Source organism: Malaclemys terrapin, chromosome 2, assembly GCF_027887155.1.
Source record: "Malaclemys terrapin pileata isolate rMalTer1 chromosome 2, rMalTer1.hap1, whole genome shotgun sequence".
NCBI classification, from domain to species: domain Eukaryota; kingdom Metazoa; phylum Chordata; order Testudines; family Emydidae; genus Malaclemys; species Malaclemys terrapin.
The window spans coordinates 184,468,128-184,482,426 of record NC_071506.1 but is presented as its reverse complement, the minus strand read 5'-3'; the positions used below and the strand labels follow the sequence as shown (position 1 = coordinate 184,482,426).

The 14,299-nt window shown below is 41.8% G+C and overlaps 1 protein-coding gene across 3 annotated transcripts in view; it reads right to left on the bottom strand.

Annotated features, from left to right (window-relative positions):
- The window catches only part of DDC (dopa decarboxylase), a 117,682-nt gene that overhangs the window by 41,970 nt on the left and 61,413 nt on the right, over positions 1 to 14,299 (bottom strand). For all 3 annotated transcript variants that reach the window (XM_054019881.1, XM_054019880.1, XM_054019882.1), the window contains 2 exons: positions 5,138 to 5,204; positions 954 to 1,048 (listed from right to left, as the gene is read on the bottom strand). In XM_054019881.1, the coding sequence (XP_053875856.1) occupies positions 954 to 1,048; positions 5,138 to 5,204 (162 nt within the window). The remainder of the gene's footprint in view (positions 1 to 953; positions 1,049 to 5,137; positions 5,205 to 14,299) is intronic.

Genomic DNA, 14,299 nt, shown 5'->3' with positions numbered 1-14,299 from the left:
GCATGTTATGATTTTGTTTTCCATGTAACCATTTGTTTCCAATATTCATAGATTCTAAGGCCAGAAGGGACCATTGTGATCATCTAGTCTTACCTCCTGTATAACACAGGGCCAGAGAACTTCCCCAAAATAATTTCCATGATTCTTTTCTGAACCCTCTCCAATTTATCAATGTCCTTCTTGAATTGTGGGCACCAGAACAGGACACAGTATACAGTATTCAAGCAGCAGTCGCACCAGTGCCAAATTCAGAGGTAAAATAACCCTTCTGCTCTTATGCGAGACCCCCCTGTTTAATTGTCCCAGGATCTCATTAGCTCTTTTGGCCACAGAGTCAGACTGGGAGCTCATGTTCAGCTGATTATCCTCAAAATCTTTTTCAGAGTCACTGCTTCCCAGGATAGAATCCCCCATCCTGTAAGGCTGCCCTACATTCTTTGTTCCTAGATATATACATTTAGCCATATTAAAATGTGTATTGTTCACTTGCACCCAGTTTACCAAGTGATTTAGATATTCTTACTCACTATTACTTGAATCGTTATTCTTTGATAATAAACTTCTTCTCGTTTTCACTATATATATGTATACATACACACACACACACACACACCCTATGTTAAGCAAAGTGATGGTCCTCAGTTGAATCTTACAAGCTGGTATGTACTGTCCTTTGCGAACAGCAGCTCTGGCAATACTGTGATTGTCCAGTGGATAAGGGGCTGGAAACTTCAGGGAATACTTTGAGTATTCAGGGGTTGGTGTGTGCCCGTCGCTCCTTGTACACAGAGAGCGAGGCCTGCGGGGGGGGGGCCAGGAAGGCTTGTATTCCCAGAGGTTGTTGGTTTCAGGGAGTAATCCACAGGCAGGCACAGACAAGACTGCTTCACACTAAGGGCAGGTGGTGCTGAGGTCCCACGCAACCCTGGGTACCCCTGGGGAGCATCACAAACCTCCACGCCATTTAGAAGATGTCGGAATTCAGGGCAGATGAAAGCACTCCCTGCATATGCTGCATCAATATGCATCCAGATATTCTCCTTATTGCCTGGGAAAAAAATGAAGGAAATTAAATAAGCAAAGACAGCTTTTTTCTTTAAAACATTTTCTTTGCATTAGACCAAGTGACTAGAGGAGATTTGCAGTCCCTGCAATTTTGTTTTTTCTTTGCCATTCATATTTTATCAATTCAATTAGGACAGAGATCTAAGAGGTCACATCACATAGGCCTCTGTTCTGCTAAACAATCCACACAGACCCTTTCCATCTCCACAGTTCTATTAACAGGATTGAGCCCTTAGACACTCTGATTATTATTAACTTGCAATACAAAATCTTAATTTATGATCAGTTCAGGATGCTTAAAATATGTATTTCTTTAAAAAAACTAGTGATGTTAATTAATTTCTATAAAGAAAGCTCTCTATTTTTGTAACTGGAATAGCAACACGAGTTTTGACTTTGCTGGCCCCTTTTAGCAAGGGAGAGAGCTCCAAGATGATACATTCTTATATGACATGAGTTTCCAGGGACCTAACAGAGTGAACAAACTATTTACAGCAACGAATTTATTTTGGTATATTAAACTATAAACAAACTTTGTTCTTACCCAAGAGCAAACTTTGACATATTACAAATCTGTTACCTTAAATTATTCAGTAAGTTGTTTTTGCAAAAATATTTCAGAATATGGACCTCACTGTTCACTCTATGCGACTGTTCATTGACAGTAAGTCATATGGTAATATTCCTGGTCCGTGATTGGATGGCATTGAAACAAGCCAACAAAATCAGTCACAACAGCCACCAAATACTTCTGGTGCATATTTTTTTTTACATTATATAAACACACACACACACACACTCAAATCAATATTCATGTGCAAAGCTTAGTTACACAAGTACTTGGATTCTTGTGAACTAAAATTCATTTGCATAAATGTTTGCAAAAAACATTAAAAATTGTGTATCTCCTCAAAGGTAATTCTCAGCTTTTATTTGAACAAATGTTTGAGATTATTATTGTTGTTTGCACTGAGTTCAGCTGGCTCTGGGAATGTTCCTCATTTTATGACTTATACATAAGTACACTGAGGGTGAAGTTCACCCCTGTGCAGAGGGGCCAGGACAAAGGCTTGTGCTCCAAGCAGCACACTAGTCTTGTGCTGGACCCCTCTGCACAAGGGCAATTTCACCAAAAGTGATTTTAAAAAGCTCCACATTCACAGCTTGTTATTCTATCCCTAATGTGATGTGTCCCTATTTTACGATATTGAGTCTGCAGGCTATTTCCTGAACAGTATACTCATTACTAGCTGTTAAGCAAACGATGACAAACAGCCTAGGGGAGCAGGATTAGGAACAGATTGAAGCCCTGAAGCCTGTTTGTACTACATACATGGAAACAAATTATTACAACTCAAGCATTCAAACAGGGCAACACACACTCTCTGTTTTTCCCCCAGATGAATTCACAACACAGCAAATCTCATCCTAGTTTTACCAGGACAGTTCTGGTTTTTCATACAATAATAATAATAATAATTAATGGAGATATCCCATCTCCTTGAAAGGTCATCGAGTCCAGCCCCCTGCCTTCACTAGCAGGACCAAGTACTGATTTTGCCCCAGATCCCCAAGTGGCCCCCTCAAGGATTGAACTCACAACCCTGGGTTTAGCAGGCCAATGCTCAAACCACTCAGCTATCCCTCCCCCCCTGTGCCCCAAAAACATCTTTGAAGATGGCCAAAATAGTGACATGAAAAATTGCAACCATCAAAGCATTCAGGGTTTTTTATAACTACAAAATGTTTGTTCTAGACATATTGCTACCCCAAGTGTAATCTATACCTGTATGTCACTCTGATTATGCAGTGAGCACGTGTTTCATACCAACCACTGTTCAAGGCCAAAGTTGTTCATAATTTATCAGGTAACAATCTTGCAATAGGAGTCAATGACTCAATCTAGTCAGTGCAACCCGTCCTGCTCTAAACCCTAGTGGGTAAGTGGGAGGAGGGGCAAGGAAAATACTTTTGTCCCTTTGTTTCTTATTTCTTTCGTCTCTATAGTGGTGGAAAGCAAAGAAACAAAAAATGCCATCCACACTGTTCAATGGTGGAAAACTTGAGTGGACCTGTAGGGGAGCGGGACAGCCCCTGAGGAAGAAGGTGGGGAGCACATGCTGGAGGAATGCAGGGATGGCCCCTGTCTATGAGCTCTCTGCCTCTCATTGGCCAGGCAGAAGAAGATGGGAGCTTTCATTAATCCAGTTTTGCCAACTCTTATGGTTTTATCACAGGTGAAGGGATTTCAGAGGGTGTCGGAGCCTGTCTCCAGACGATGCGAGAAGCTCCACCCTCCACACAGCTGGAAGCTGGCAGAGTCTCTCCCCTCCTCTCACCAACCTCATAGGAGGGGGGATATAGGAAAGAGCCCAGCAGCTGAGAACATCTCCACTCCCTCTTCCCCTTCCCAGCTGGTGAGAAATATGGACAGGATGGTACATCTGCTCCTCTCCTCCCCCCTGAAGCACCCGGCCTGGGAAGCAGTAGAGGGGGTGAAGAGCTCCTAGATCTGCCCACCAGCCTGGGAAAGGGGAGTGGGAACCCTGCTGCAGCCCCCCAGGCCTGGGAGCAGGTGGGGCAAGAACCCCAGGAGGAACAGAGGTGAGGCTTGGAGGGTAGGGCCGTACCAGGGGAATGGGGACTGATGGAAGGGCTGAATTGATGGGGGCTGGGAAACTAAACTGAGTCCAGGATGGGGGTGGGGTAAACCAACATAGTGGGGCTGAACAGAGGGGGAAACTTGTGGACAGGATTAATTAGTGGGCAGCAGATGAACAAATAGGTGAATAAGAGCTCCTGCAGGAAGGGCCAAAATCATTTTATCCAATACATTGTTTTGCAGATGCTGGGGTCAGGCAGGGAGAGTAAAGAAACTCAAAAGACAGACTGAGAAAACACAATAGAATCTTATTCTTTAAAAAGTCTCACGACTTTTGGGCCAATCTCATGATTTTTTGTGGGGTCTGACTCATGACTTTTGATCTCCTGATATTGGCAATACTGTTCATTTAAACCCTGGACTGAAATTTTTGGAGCCTCTTGCTCCATTTTTAGTGCCTCATCCTCCGTCCCTGTATTATAGGAGCTGTGTTTATTAGGATGCTGCAGGTCTGATCACCTCCTTGTTTTGGGGATCAGGAAGGAATTTTTCCCATTGGGCTAAATTGGCAGAGGCCTGGTAGAATTTTTTGCCTATCTCACAGCATTATGAAGGCATAGTTAAGGCTAAATAGAAGAGAACTTAGAATTTAACAACAATAACTTGTGTGACTGTTTAGCTTGTTGCAACTTGCAGTTGGTGCAAATAAGAGGTCAAAAGAGCCAGCTCCCAGGAATGAAATAGATCTGTGATTTCATTGGTGGACCTTGGGAAAAGGAGAGATGAAGTCTTTGAGAAATGAGGTCCCTCTTTTGGTACGCTGTAGCCACCTCACAGGAGGCAGGGTGTGAGGATTTAGCAAAGTGAGCTGAATCTTAGAGGTAGGCTGAGGAAGGTCTACCCCTATTTATTGGCTATATGGTTGGAGCCCCGTAATCCTGCATTGGACCCATGTTAATACCTGGTATGTGGGAGACAGGACAAATAACAGTGATACGTTACTAAAGTTGCTGCCTGCCACTTAAACCACCCTTATGTCTCAACTCATTCACCTGTGTGTCCTGGCTGATGCAAAGTGACAGAGGGGCACAAGGAAAGACATTGAGTTCAGCCTTTTTTCAATCTGCTTCAGGTGGAGCTTTTCTGACCCATGCAGAACAGACCAAAGAAAGGAGCCACAAAGTCAAGCACGTAAGCATTTCGTGGTCCTAAAATATGTTGCCACAAAGGAGGGTTTTTAAAAAACAAAAAACTTTGAAGTTATGGCCATCTTTCTTACCCGTTAGTAATCCGGCCTAAAAATACAAGTTTGCTACTTGAAGCAATATTAGAAAACAATTGCAAGTGAAAGATTTATAGACAGAATTATTGCATTTGGACACTGACACTGCATAACACCCAGGAAATGAATCAACAAGAGACTGTAACTTATATTTAAATTTTAGAGAGAAGCAGCAGGGAATGACTCACAAATAGGACCCAGTTCTAACAGTCTGTCAAAGGAGCAACAAGGTGTGGTTCCGAGTGTTGCACAAAACTGGAGAGAAAAACAAAAGGCAAAACTTTAAAATCAAATTTTCCAGCAAAGACAATTACCAACTGAGAAACAGCAAGCCACAAAGACCTCAAGGAATAGAAAGAACTCTGGTGATTTAGGACTTCTGAATACCCACACATAATGGCAGCCTTCTAATCAATACCTACCCAACAACTGAATTGCAGTGTGTCATTCTGGATGCAAGATGGTTCCAGAGTTTATGGGAGTTTGCACCAAGGATTTTGATTCCACATGTATCTCCAAACACTAATTTCAGCTACGCAGGTGTCAATCTATAATAGCTCTACTGAAGTCAATGAAATTCATTCTGATTTATGCTTGTATAACTGAGCTCAGAATGTGGTTTAAGGTAAGTTACTGGCGCTATCACAGGCTGGTGATTTTCTCACAGGCTCTTCTCTTCCAGGGTCATGCTAAACACTCAAAGTCAGCTTCCCTGACTCTTCCCTGTGTGTGTGTGTGTGTGCATCTCTCTCTTCTAAACTGTCTGCAGCACTATGAACACAATGGGCCAAATGCAGATGTGATGTAAATAATGGAGGAAGTTTCACATTAGCAGGAAGCTACAAGTGGGTGAATGTAAGTTGTTGTAACTCTCCCTGAGAGGAGTAAAAATGTGGAGTGAAAGCAAGCAACAGGAGAGTGTAAGCTAAAGTGTGGGGGCTGCTTTATCTTGTATATTACTGTTATTCTGATCAACATATACAGGCCCAATGAAAATGAGGGCCCCTTTGTGCTAGGTGCTGTATATACACACATGGTGAGAGACAGTCCATGCACTGGAGAGTTTACAGTCTAAATATATATGGTAGACAAAGGAAGTCTTATTATTCCTACTTTGTAGCTGGAGAATTGAGGCTCAAAGTGATTAATTATTCCCAGGTCTCACAGGAAGTCTGTGGTAGGGCCAGGAATGGAACCCAAATGTCTTGAATCCCAGTCCAGTGCCTTAAGCTAAAGAACATCCTTCTTACTCTTGGTTGCTTCCCTTCAACAACCTTGTCCTTCTGGTTTGCCTTAGTCAATAAATTACACCAATTTATGCTCTCACAAATTTACCAACATGTAATCACAATGTGCAATGTGCCTGTACTCTAATAAAAATATCTATCAATAGAACATGCACATTTAATCGTCACCTAGTAATCCACCTTGGGAGTAATAGACATATAGATGCAAACTAGTGAAAGATAAAAAAAGAACCAACCTAATGAACTTTTGCCCATAACACATTCAAACATTTTTTTGAAGTCTGAAAGAGTCTGGTTATTTCGCCCCCACCCCAAATCACCCATGCCTCCGACCTTCCTGTTTCTGCGTGAGACAGGAAACTAAGTGGTAAAATACAATGAGAAAGGCCAGAATACTGAAAGAATAGCCTAACTTGAAATGGGAAGTACAGGAAATCTGGCAGGATTTCTATTTGCAATTTGCAGACTTTAAAAGGTTCATGTAAGGAGAAGCAGGCTTCATTTTGGATGTCAATCTGATGAGACCTTCCAAAACTTCCCATTACTAATATAAACATACAGTGGCATATCCATCCTTATTGAGTAGTTTTAAGTTTGCTGTTAAGTTGATTTGTGATTGGATTTATACCTAGAGCCTCAGTCTCCTCTCACTTGGGCTTTGAATAGACTAAGATTTAAAGGTTTGTTATTAGGCATTAGGAAACATGTTCTAATACCTTTAAAGAGTACAGTGTAGAACAAGCAGTGTATACTTTTAACACATGCTAAGTTAGACACGTTAAAGCCTAGGTGCTTTTTCTCTTAAAAAAGGAAAAAATTCTTTCAGTTAATTTTTTTTTTAAATGGAAAACTTCAAATGACTTGCAGAAAAAAGGCCATTCACTGTTCTTCAAATTTTGAGGGGAAATATTTGTTTAGCTCTCATACTAACTTAGAGGCCAGCAACAGAACTTCAAATGTCAATTTTGGTAACTATTGCACTGTTCATCAAAGCTTGCAAGAAAGCAGAGCAAATACTATGTTATGAGTAGGCTTTTAAAAACACAGGGCAATAGCCGTCTCAAAACACATCTGCATCCATATTATATATATCTCCAACAATAATGTTAATGTTCATTCCTGCTGGTACAGCTAGAAAAGAGATTTTGTGTGTGTGTTTATGTTTTATAGGAAGCACTCGGATATCATAGAGATGGCCAACCTAATTATACCTAGTAAAACAGTCCTCTGAGGGGGCCATATCCTGCCCTTGCATGACTTCATGCAGCCTTATAAAGCCATGAAAAAAATCACCTGACCCGGCACAGAACTTATTCCCCCAACCTGATCATGACAACAATGATAATTATAAGGATATTCATATTTTAGTCAACCATAAAAGAATTGCTACAGGCAAATGGATGATTAAAATGTGGCAGGGCTGATCTAATAGGTCTTTTCAATCTAACTATTGTGAACCTTGTTTGGAAACAAATGAGGTTCTGAAAACAAAGGATATGGCAAACACATAGATATGGGGATTTATTCACACACCGAGATAGAATTGTGTACCAAAAGTAAGAGTTCTTAGCCTTATCCATATCACCATCCCCTTTCCATATTGGGAGCATCCTGGGTTCCATATCTCATTCAGAAATATGTGAAAGACAGGGTGTTTGTAGCCCTCTGGTCCCTGTTTGCAACCCCTCTTTAGGTTGAAGCATCCCAGGTATGAACCCCTGCCTTTAGGGATTATGGGGTACATTTTAAAAAGGGTTGAGGCTTGGTCTCTATTCTACTGGTGTAGTATGCACCCAGATCTTGTACCACAGATGAACTGAAAATGAACTAGAGTACTTGCATTGCTGGCTATTTGATTTGCTCCTATAGACAGGAAGAGGCGCGGGTATCAGATCGGCACCTTCAGTTGAACTGTAGGTACAAAAATAGGGATGTAAATTGTGCAGGTGCAAATTGGGCCCTAAAAAAGACAGAGCACCTTTATGAAAATGTGTGCACAAGTTGGCTCTAAAGAACAATGATTACAGTGTTCAGGTTACACGGTTAAGGACTCATGTCAGGAAATCCCAAAATTACTGTGACACATGCAGTCATAACTCTGCTTCTTTGTACATATGTATTATAATTAGATTACTGGCCTTCACCAAGAGGGTGCAAGAGAGGTGTCAGTGGTTAGTGAGGGACAATAAAGGGAAGCAAGATTATTGCTGAGATGAATTCAGCCAGCTGAAAGATATGGGTGTACTGGTGTCAGCACCATTATATGATTACACTAAGCTACAAACACGCTCTCTATAATCACTTTAAGGAATGTGCCATTATAATTAGAGATTGTATACATTCAATACATATGCTCAGTTGTTTGAATAATGGCTTGTTCCATAAAGAATAGCTCATCTGTTTAAATAATTTTAATGTTTTTTTCTGTAGGTGCATGAACCCCAAAGCCACCTGCATTAATTCCCAGAAACCACTTAAAATAACAGCATCTGCTCTCTTCAGTACTAAACAATGAATCTAACCCAATTTGTAACCCATATTACAACAGCATAATCACATTTGTGCAGGGGGCCAGGGACAGGCTGTGTCTCAGAAATGGAACTGAGAGCTCTGAAGAGCCCAAGGCATTATCCTTTTCAGATCATGTTGTGTAAATATAACATAGCCCTTGCTCTGATGTAAAGCAGCCAGATGCTTGCGTCAGTCACCTCGTATAGTACTTTCCTGAGTACGACTAAAACCTGCACAAATATTGCCCTGCAGGTTTGTATTATAAAAACTCAGGGAGCACTGCTTCCACAACTTCCAGGAGACTGGTGTCCCAATGATACATAAAGGGGATTGCTCTGCCAACAGCTAGTATCTGCCTACTTGCATTTCTAGAAGTTAGCTATGTACGTTTTATGAGACTCAATAAAGGAATAGGGTTTATCATACAAAACCTACAGAGGTATCCAAGTAGTGAGATTATTGGTTAATGCAATGGACATAATAAGAAAACCAAGAAAGCTCATTTAATTTAAATATACTAAAGTAGGGGTCGGCAACCTTTCAGAAGTAGTGTGCGGAGTCTTCATTTATTCACTCTAATTTAAGGTTTTGCGTGCCAGTAATACATTTTAACATTTTTAGACTGTCTCTTTCTACAAGTCTATAATATATAACTAAACTATTGTTGTATGTAAAGTAAATAAGGTTTTTAAAATGTTTAAGAAGCTTCATTTAAAATTACATTAAAATGCAGAGTCCCCCAGACCGGTGGCCAGGACCTGGTCAGTGTGAGTGCCAGTGAAAATCAGCTTGTGTGCCGCCTTTGGCATGCGTGCCATAGGTTGCCTACCCCGAACTAAAGCATGTGACATACTTTAAGAATTGATTAACAGTGATCTCTATGTAGGTGTCATATTTATTCATGCTAACACATGAACAATGCACACTGAGCTAAATTCAGCCTGGTTTATCCCAGCTTCTAAAATTCTGATAGGGTGAAAGGAGTCCACAAGGTTATTTCAGACCTGACACAAAGTTTTGAATGCTAAACTTCTTGTCATTTTACTGCAATACAAGACCTATTTTAAAATACCTCAGGATATTATACACTCAATTCAAAAATCACTACCATGTAATTGCTAAACTAGAGAGCTATTAATTTAGCTATCCATCTCTTCCCCCCACCCCAATACTGTGCTCATCATATTGGGATCAAGTTAACAATGATGATAACTGTGCCTGTCTTCGTAATGCAGCTACTTCTGGAGTGGAATGTAGCACATTGCAATGCCACCTTCTAGACAGAAAGCAAAGATGCCTTATCCGACAAACTGCAGGGGAAATTCAGCTAGACAAACTAGAATTTGGCCAGGGCATGAAACTAGCACCATTACTCTTGTGAAATCTACAATTTTTGATGATCGTTTGTGGTCAGGACTTCAGTTTTGCAACTCATCTGAAAGCTGGCACTTCCAGCAGCCTAGCTCTGATATGATCACCATCCAAAGTGGTCTGGATGCCAAATATCTGCTTGTGCATATCCTGTAAATCATCACTCAGCAGAGCTGTTTCTGCTAGAGTCACAGGGAGTCTCTGCTGGGCCATTAGTCAACAAGAAGGTGATCATATTGCAGCAGCAGTACACTGCAATAGCTCTTTGAAGTATATTGTAACATATACACCAGCTGCTGTCATGTATCGTACTGGCTTATGAAAGTCAAAATACTCGCTGATTACTTATACACACCTAAGTGAATGTAGTTTATATGCAGTGGACCCTATTTTCCAACTTGTTAGAGCCTAAATTAATGTACCGTGTTGCACATTTGGACAGTCAAACCAGCACTCAGACACCTAGTTTAGGTACCTTCATCTCAAAGCACTTAAAACACCTAAGTTTCAGCATGTGCTTAAGTCCTAATTAAGTCAATGGGATCTCAGCATGTGCTTAAGTGCTTTGCTGAATTGGGGCCCAACTGCAGAGCTGGGCACCCTAGCATACTCGTCAAGTTTGGGGCTCGCTCCAAGGTGCTGAGTGCCTTCAACTCTTGCCAACTTCAGTTCCTCTCAGGAGTCACTCAGCACCTCATGGGATCGGGCCTGTTGTTTGTCAATAGCCTGTGTAACTCAACTGTTTCAATTTGTGGAGTTACACCTGTGCTTTGATTTTTTTTCAAACTTCTTTTGTAATGGAAATATACACAGCTTTGAACTTGGGGAAAGCAAATGAAAACTACTACTCTGGACTTGCTCCCAGCTTTTACTATAGTTTGTGCTAAATGCACCAATGAATAAATTGCTAGTGCTAAAAGACACCAGTGGTGGGTATAAGTTCAAAGATTTTTTTTAATGCCAAACAGGTCTGATAACCTATTATCAAGTTATTTTAATTAGAGCTCCTGTTTCCTATCAGGCCCAGTAAACACATGAGCCTGAATCTCTCCTCACTTATATTTCTATTAACTGTAATGGAATGATTCCTGATTTATACCTGTACCTTTGAGAGGAGAACCCAGCCCATAAAACACAGGGTTTTATTTTCCTTTTCCACCCTCCCTATTAAATCATTTTTGCTCAGGGGACTGCATGAACTTAGAGGCAACCCAGATCCACGTCTACACTAGCACTTAGGTCAGCAAAACTTTAGTGCTTGTGTGCCCAGCACTATGTCAGTGGAAAACACTCTGACTCAGACATAGGCCTAGTCTTCACTTACCGGCTGGTCCAGAGGCACGCCATCGATGTTCTGGGATCGATTTATCGCGTCTGGTTAAGACGCGATAAATCGATCCCGGATCGATCCCGGAAGTGCTCACAATCGACGCCGGTACTCCAGCTCGCCGAGAGGAGTACGCGGCGTCGACGGGGGGAGACTTCCGGCCGCGTCTGGACCGCGGTAAGTCCGGAGTAAGGTACTTCGAATTCAGCTACGTTATTAACGTAGCTGAATTTGCGTACCTTAGTCCGAAGTCCGGACTAAGTGTAGACCAGCCCATAGTTACCGCCACTTGTTGAGCTGGTTTTATTATGTTGAAGGGAGAGCTCTCTCCCACTGGCATAACACGGCTAACAAGAGATCTTACTGTAAGCTTGTAAGTGTAGATATGGAAGGATCTATATGCTATCACAAACTCTTTTCCGTCAGGGTTCCTTTGGCAGAACTTTCTGCTTTGACACTGCATCTCCCTCTTGAGAGAAAGATCAGTAAAGAAGAGGTGAGTAATAAGGTGGTGGAAGGTGTTTCTTTAGTAACTTGCGTGTCTTTGTCACAGGAACAAAATAAAATAACCCCAAATTACTCAAGGACAAAAGAATTTGAAGAGCAGAAAAGGGAGCACGAATGGGGTGCATGGGCTACTGCCCAGTCTGAGAGAGAATGAGCACACCTTTTCAGTTAGGAGGCTAGCAGTAAGGATAATGAGATCTCATCTAATCCTCGCTGAGATGTTTTATGTATACAAATAAATGGAAGGGCTCACGCTGGCCGTATTAACTCAGGCTTAGCCTATGCTTCCTTTCAAGGCTTGTATTGCACAGCAAAGCAACCAGTGGAGACAACATACAGTTTAAAAAAAGACACCCTTTGTAACAGTGTCACTGAATCTGTAAACAGATTATTTGATTTCCCTTTCCCACAGCTGCAAAAATTAATAGATGGTGAATATTTATGAGGAGAGTTCCATTGTGGGTGTGTAGATGAGGTTTGAGCAACAAAGCAACTCAATTAACTTTCTGATAGCACATGGAGAGATGATGCAGAATTGCACTGTGTGCACGACATGCAGAAATGAAACACTGAAGCATGCTGTTAAAAAAAAAATCAGGACAGCCTAATATACTTGGTAAACCAAACCAAACCAGCTAAACTTTCCCACTGCATGTAAAAGCTGCTTATATGACATGCTGTGCTGTGTTTGCTCAGTGGAGGGAACTGAGATCTCCATTACAAACGCATTTCTCTGCAGCAGGTTCTATGGCACAAGTAAATTCATGTGAGCAGCCTTAGTGATGGTGCCTTCATTTTGGACAAGAGTCTTATTTCCACTGGAAGGCAATTGGTGGAATTCACTTGGTCATCAAGATTATTCAATTCGATTTTCTCCAAGGCAAGAAAACAGCATCCCCCTAAACTTGTGAAACATCTGTTGTGCTCATGCCATGGTCTTTTAACATACCACAAAGTCAGAGCCCAAGGCAATCAAAATAAATCAAACAAACAAGCAAGCAAGCAAAGGATAAGATTTCCAAAAGTGTCCAGTGATTTAAGTTTTTAAGTCCAATTTTCAGAAGTGACTTCAGACTGACTTTCACTGATACCTAGGTTCCTAAATCACTTTTGATAATGGGACTTAGAAGCCTAAATCACGTAGGTCCTTTTGAAAATTTTACCTTAAGTAAACAGAAAAGACGAAGTACAGGCTACTCTGAATCAAATAAGACTGTTCTGAACAGAAGCTCTGTAAAAATGGTATTGTGGGCTTGCACATTTGTAGTCTTCTAATAATTTCCATATCAAATTTCTTCAGATGACAAGACAGGGCTTTTTCTAACTGCCAGCCCTGTAGACTCAACTTGAACTGTGAGAGCCAAGATGGGCTTTACCCTTCATTGCAGGGGCGGCTCCAGGCACCAGCTGAGCAAGCCGGTGCTTGGGGAGACAGATTGTTCGAGGCGGCATTCTGCCCAATCCTAGGGTGGCACAGCTGCTTTTTTTTTTTTTTTGGGTCCACTCCGGCCGCCCTGTAGGGGGCGGCGGCGTGGAGAACCAGAGCGCCCTGCAGGGCAGTCCTCTTCCTTCCCTCCCCGCCGACCGGAGCGGAGCCCTCGCGGCAGGCGGCAGGAGACGGCGCAGTGGGAGGGGCCTCATGGCAGCGCTCCTGCTGTAGCCCTGGCCGCCCCCTTCTCTCTCTCTCTCCCGCCCACTCCCTCCCCCACCCCTCCCCAGCCGGTCCCCCTGCACCCATGCTCCGGCCGCGCCAGAGGTTTGTTTTTTTTTTTTTGCTTTGCCGTTCTGGCCGCCCCGTTTTTTTTTTTTTTTTTTTGGCTTGGTGTGGCCAAAAAGCCAGAGTCGGCCCTGCTTCATTGCCATCACTACTGATAAAAGTTCTACTAGCCATATTACACTCTCCGTACATAAATCTGTACAGCTCCATTGTCTTCAGCAGATTTGCACAGGTATAAATTATTGGAAATTAGCAAACAATTTTGTTGATGCATGATAATAGACTCCAGTTCACTCTCTCAGTGGTATTAACTCTTCGGGGCTAACAGGAGAAAAAAAATGTACTAAAAACTTATGTAGTTGAAAGTGATTGCATGACATTCTGAATTTACACAAGGAACAGATCCTCTGAATGAGAAAGTGCTATTTGTCATTAGTCACTCAAAGTGACTACACTTTAAAAAGACAACTGTATTCAATCTGAAAGATCATGTAGTATGAACACTGTTCACTATGCATGAATTCTGATGGGAAAGGAAAATAATGTTAAAGTCAATAGTGGTGACTTACAGCTCATTATTGACATTTGTCATCTTATTGAAAGGTGATACGGTCTCTCTCTCTCACACACACACCATCTGATATAGCCTCACCTTGCTGATGTTCAGGGC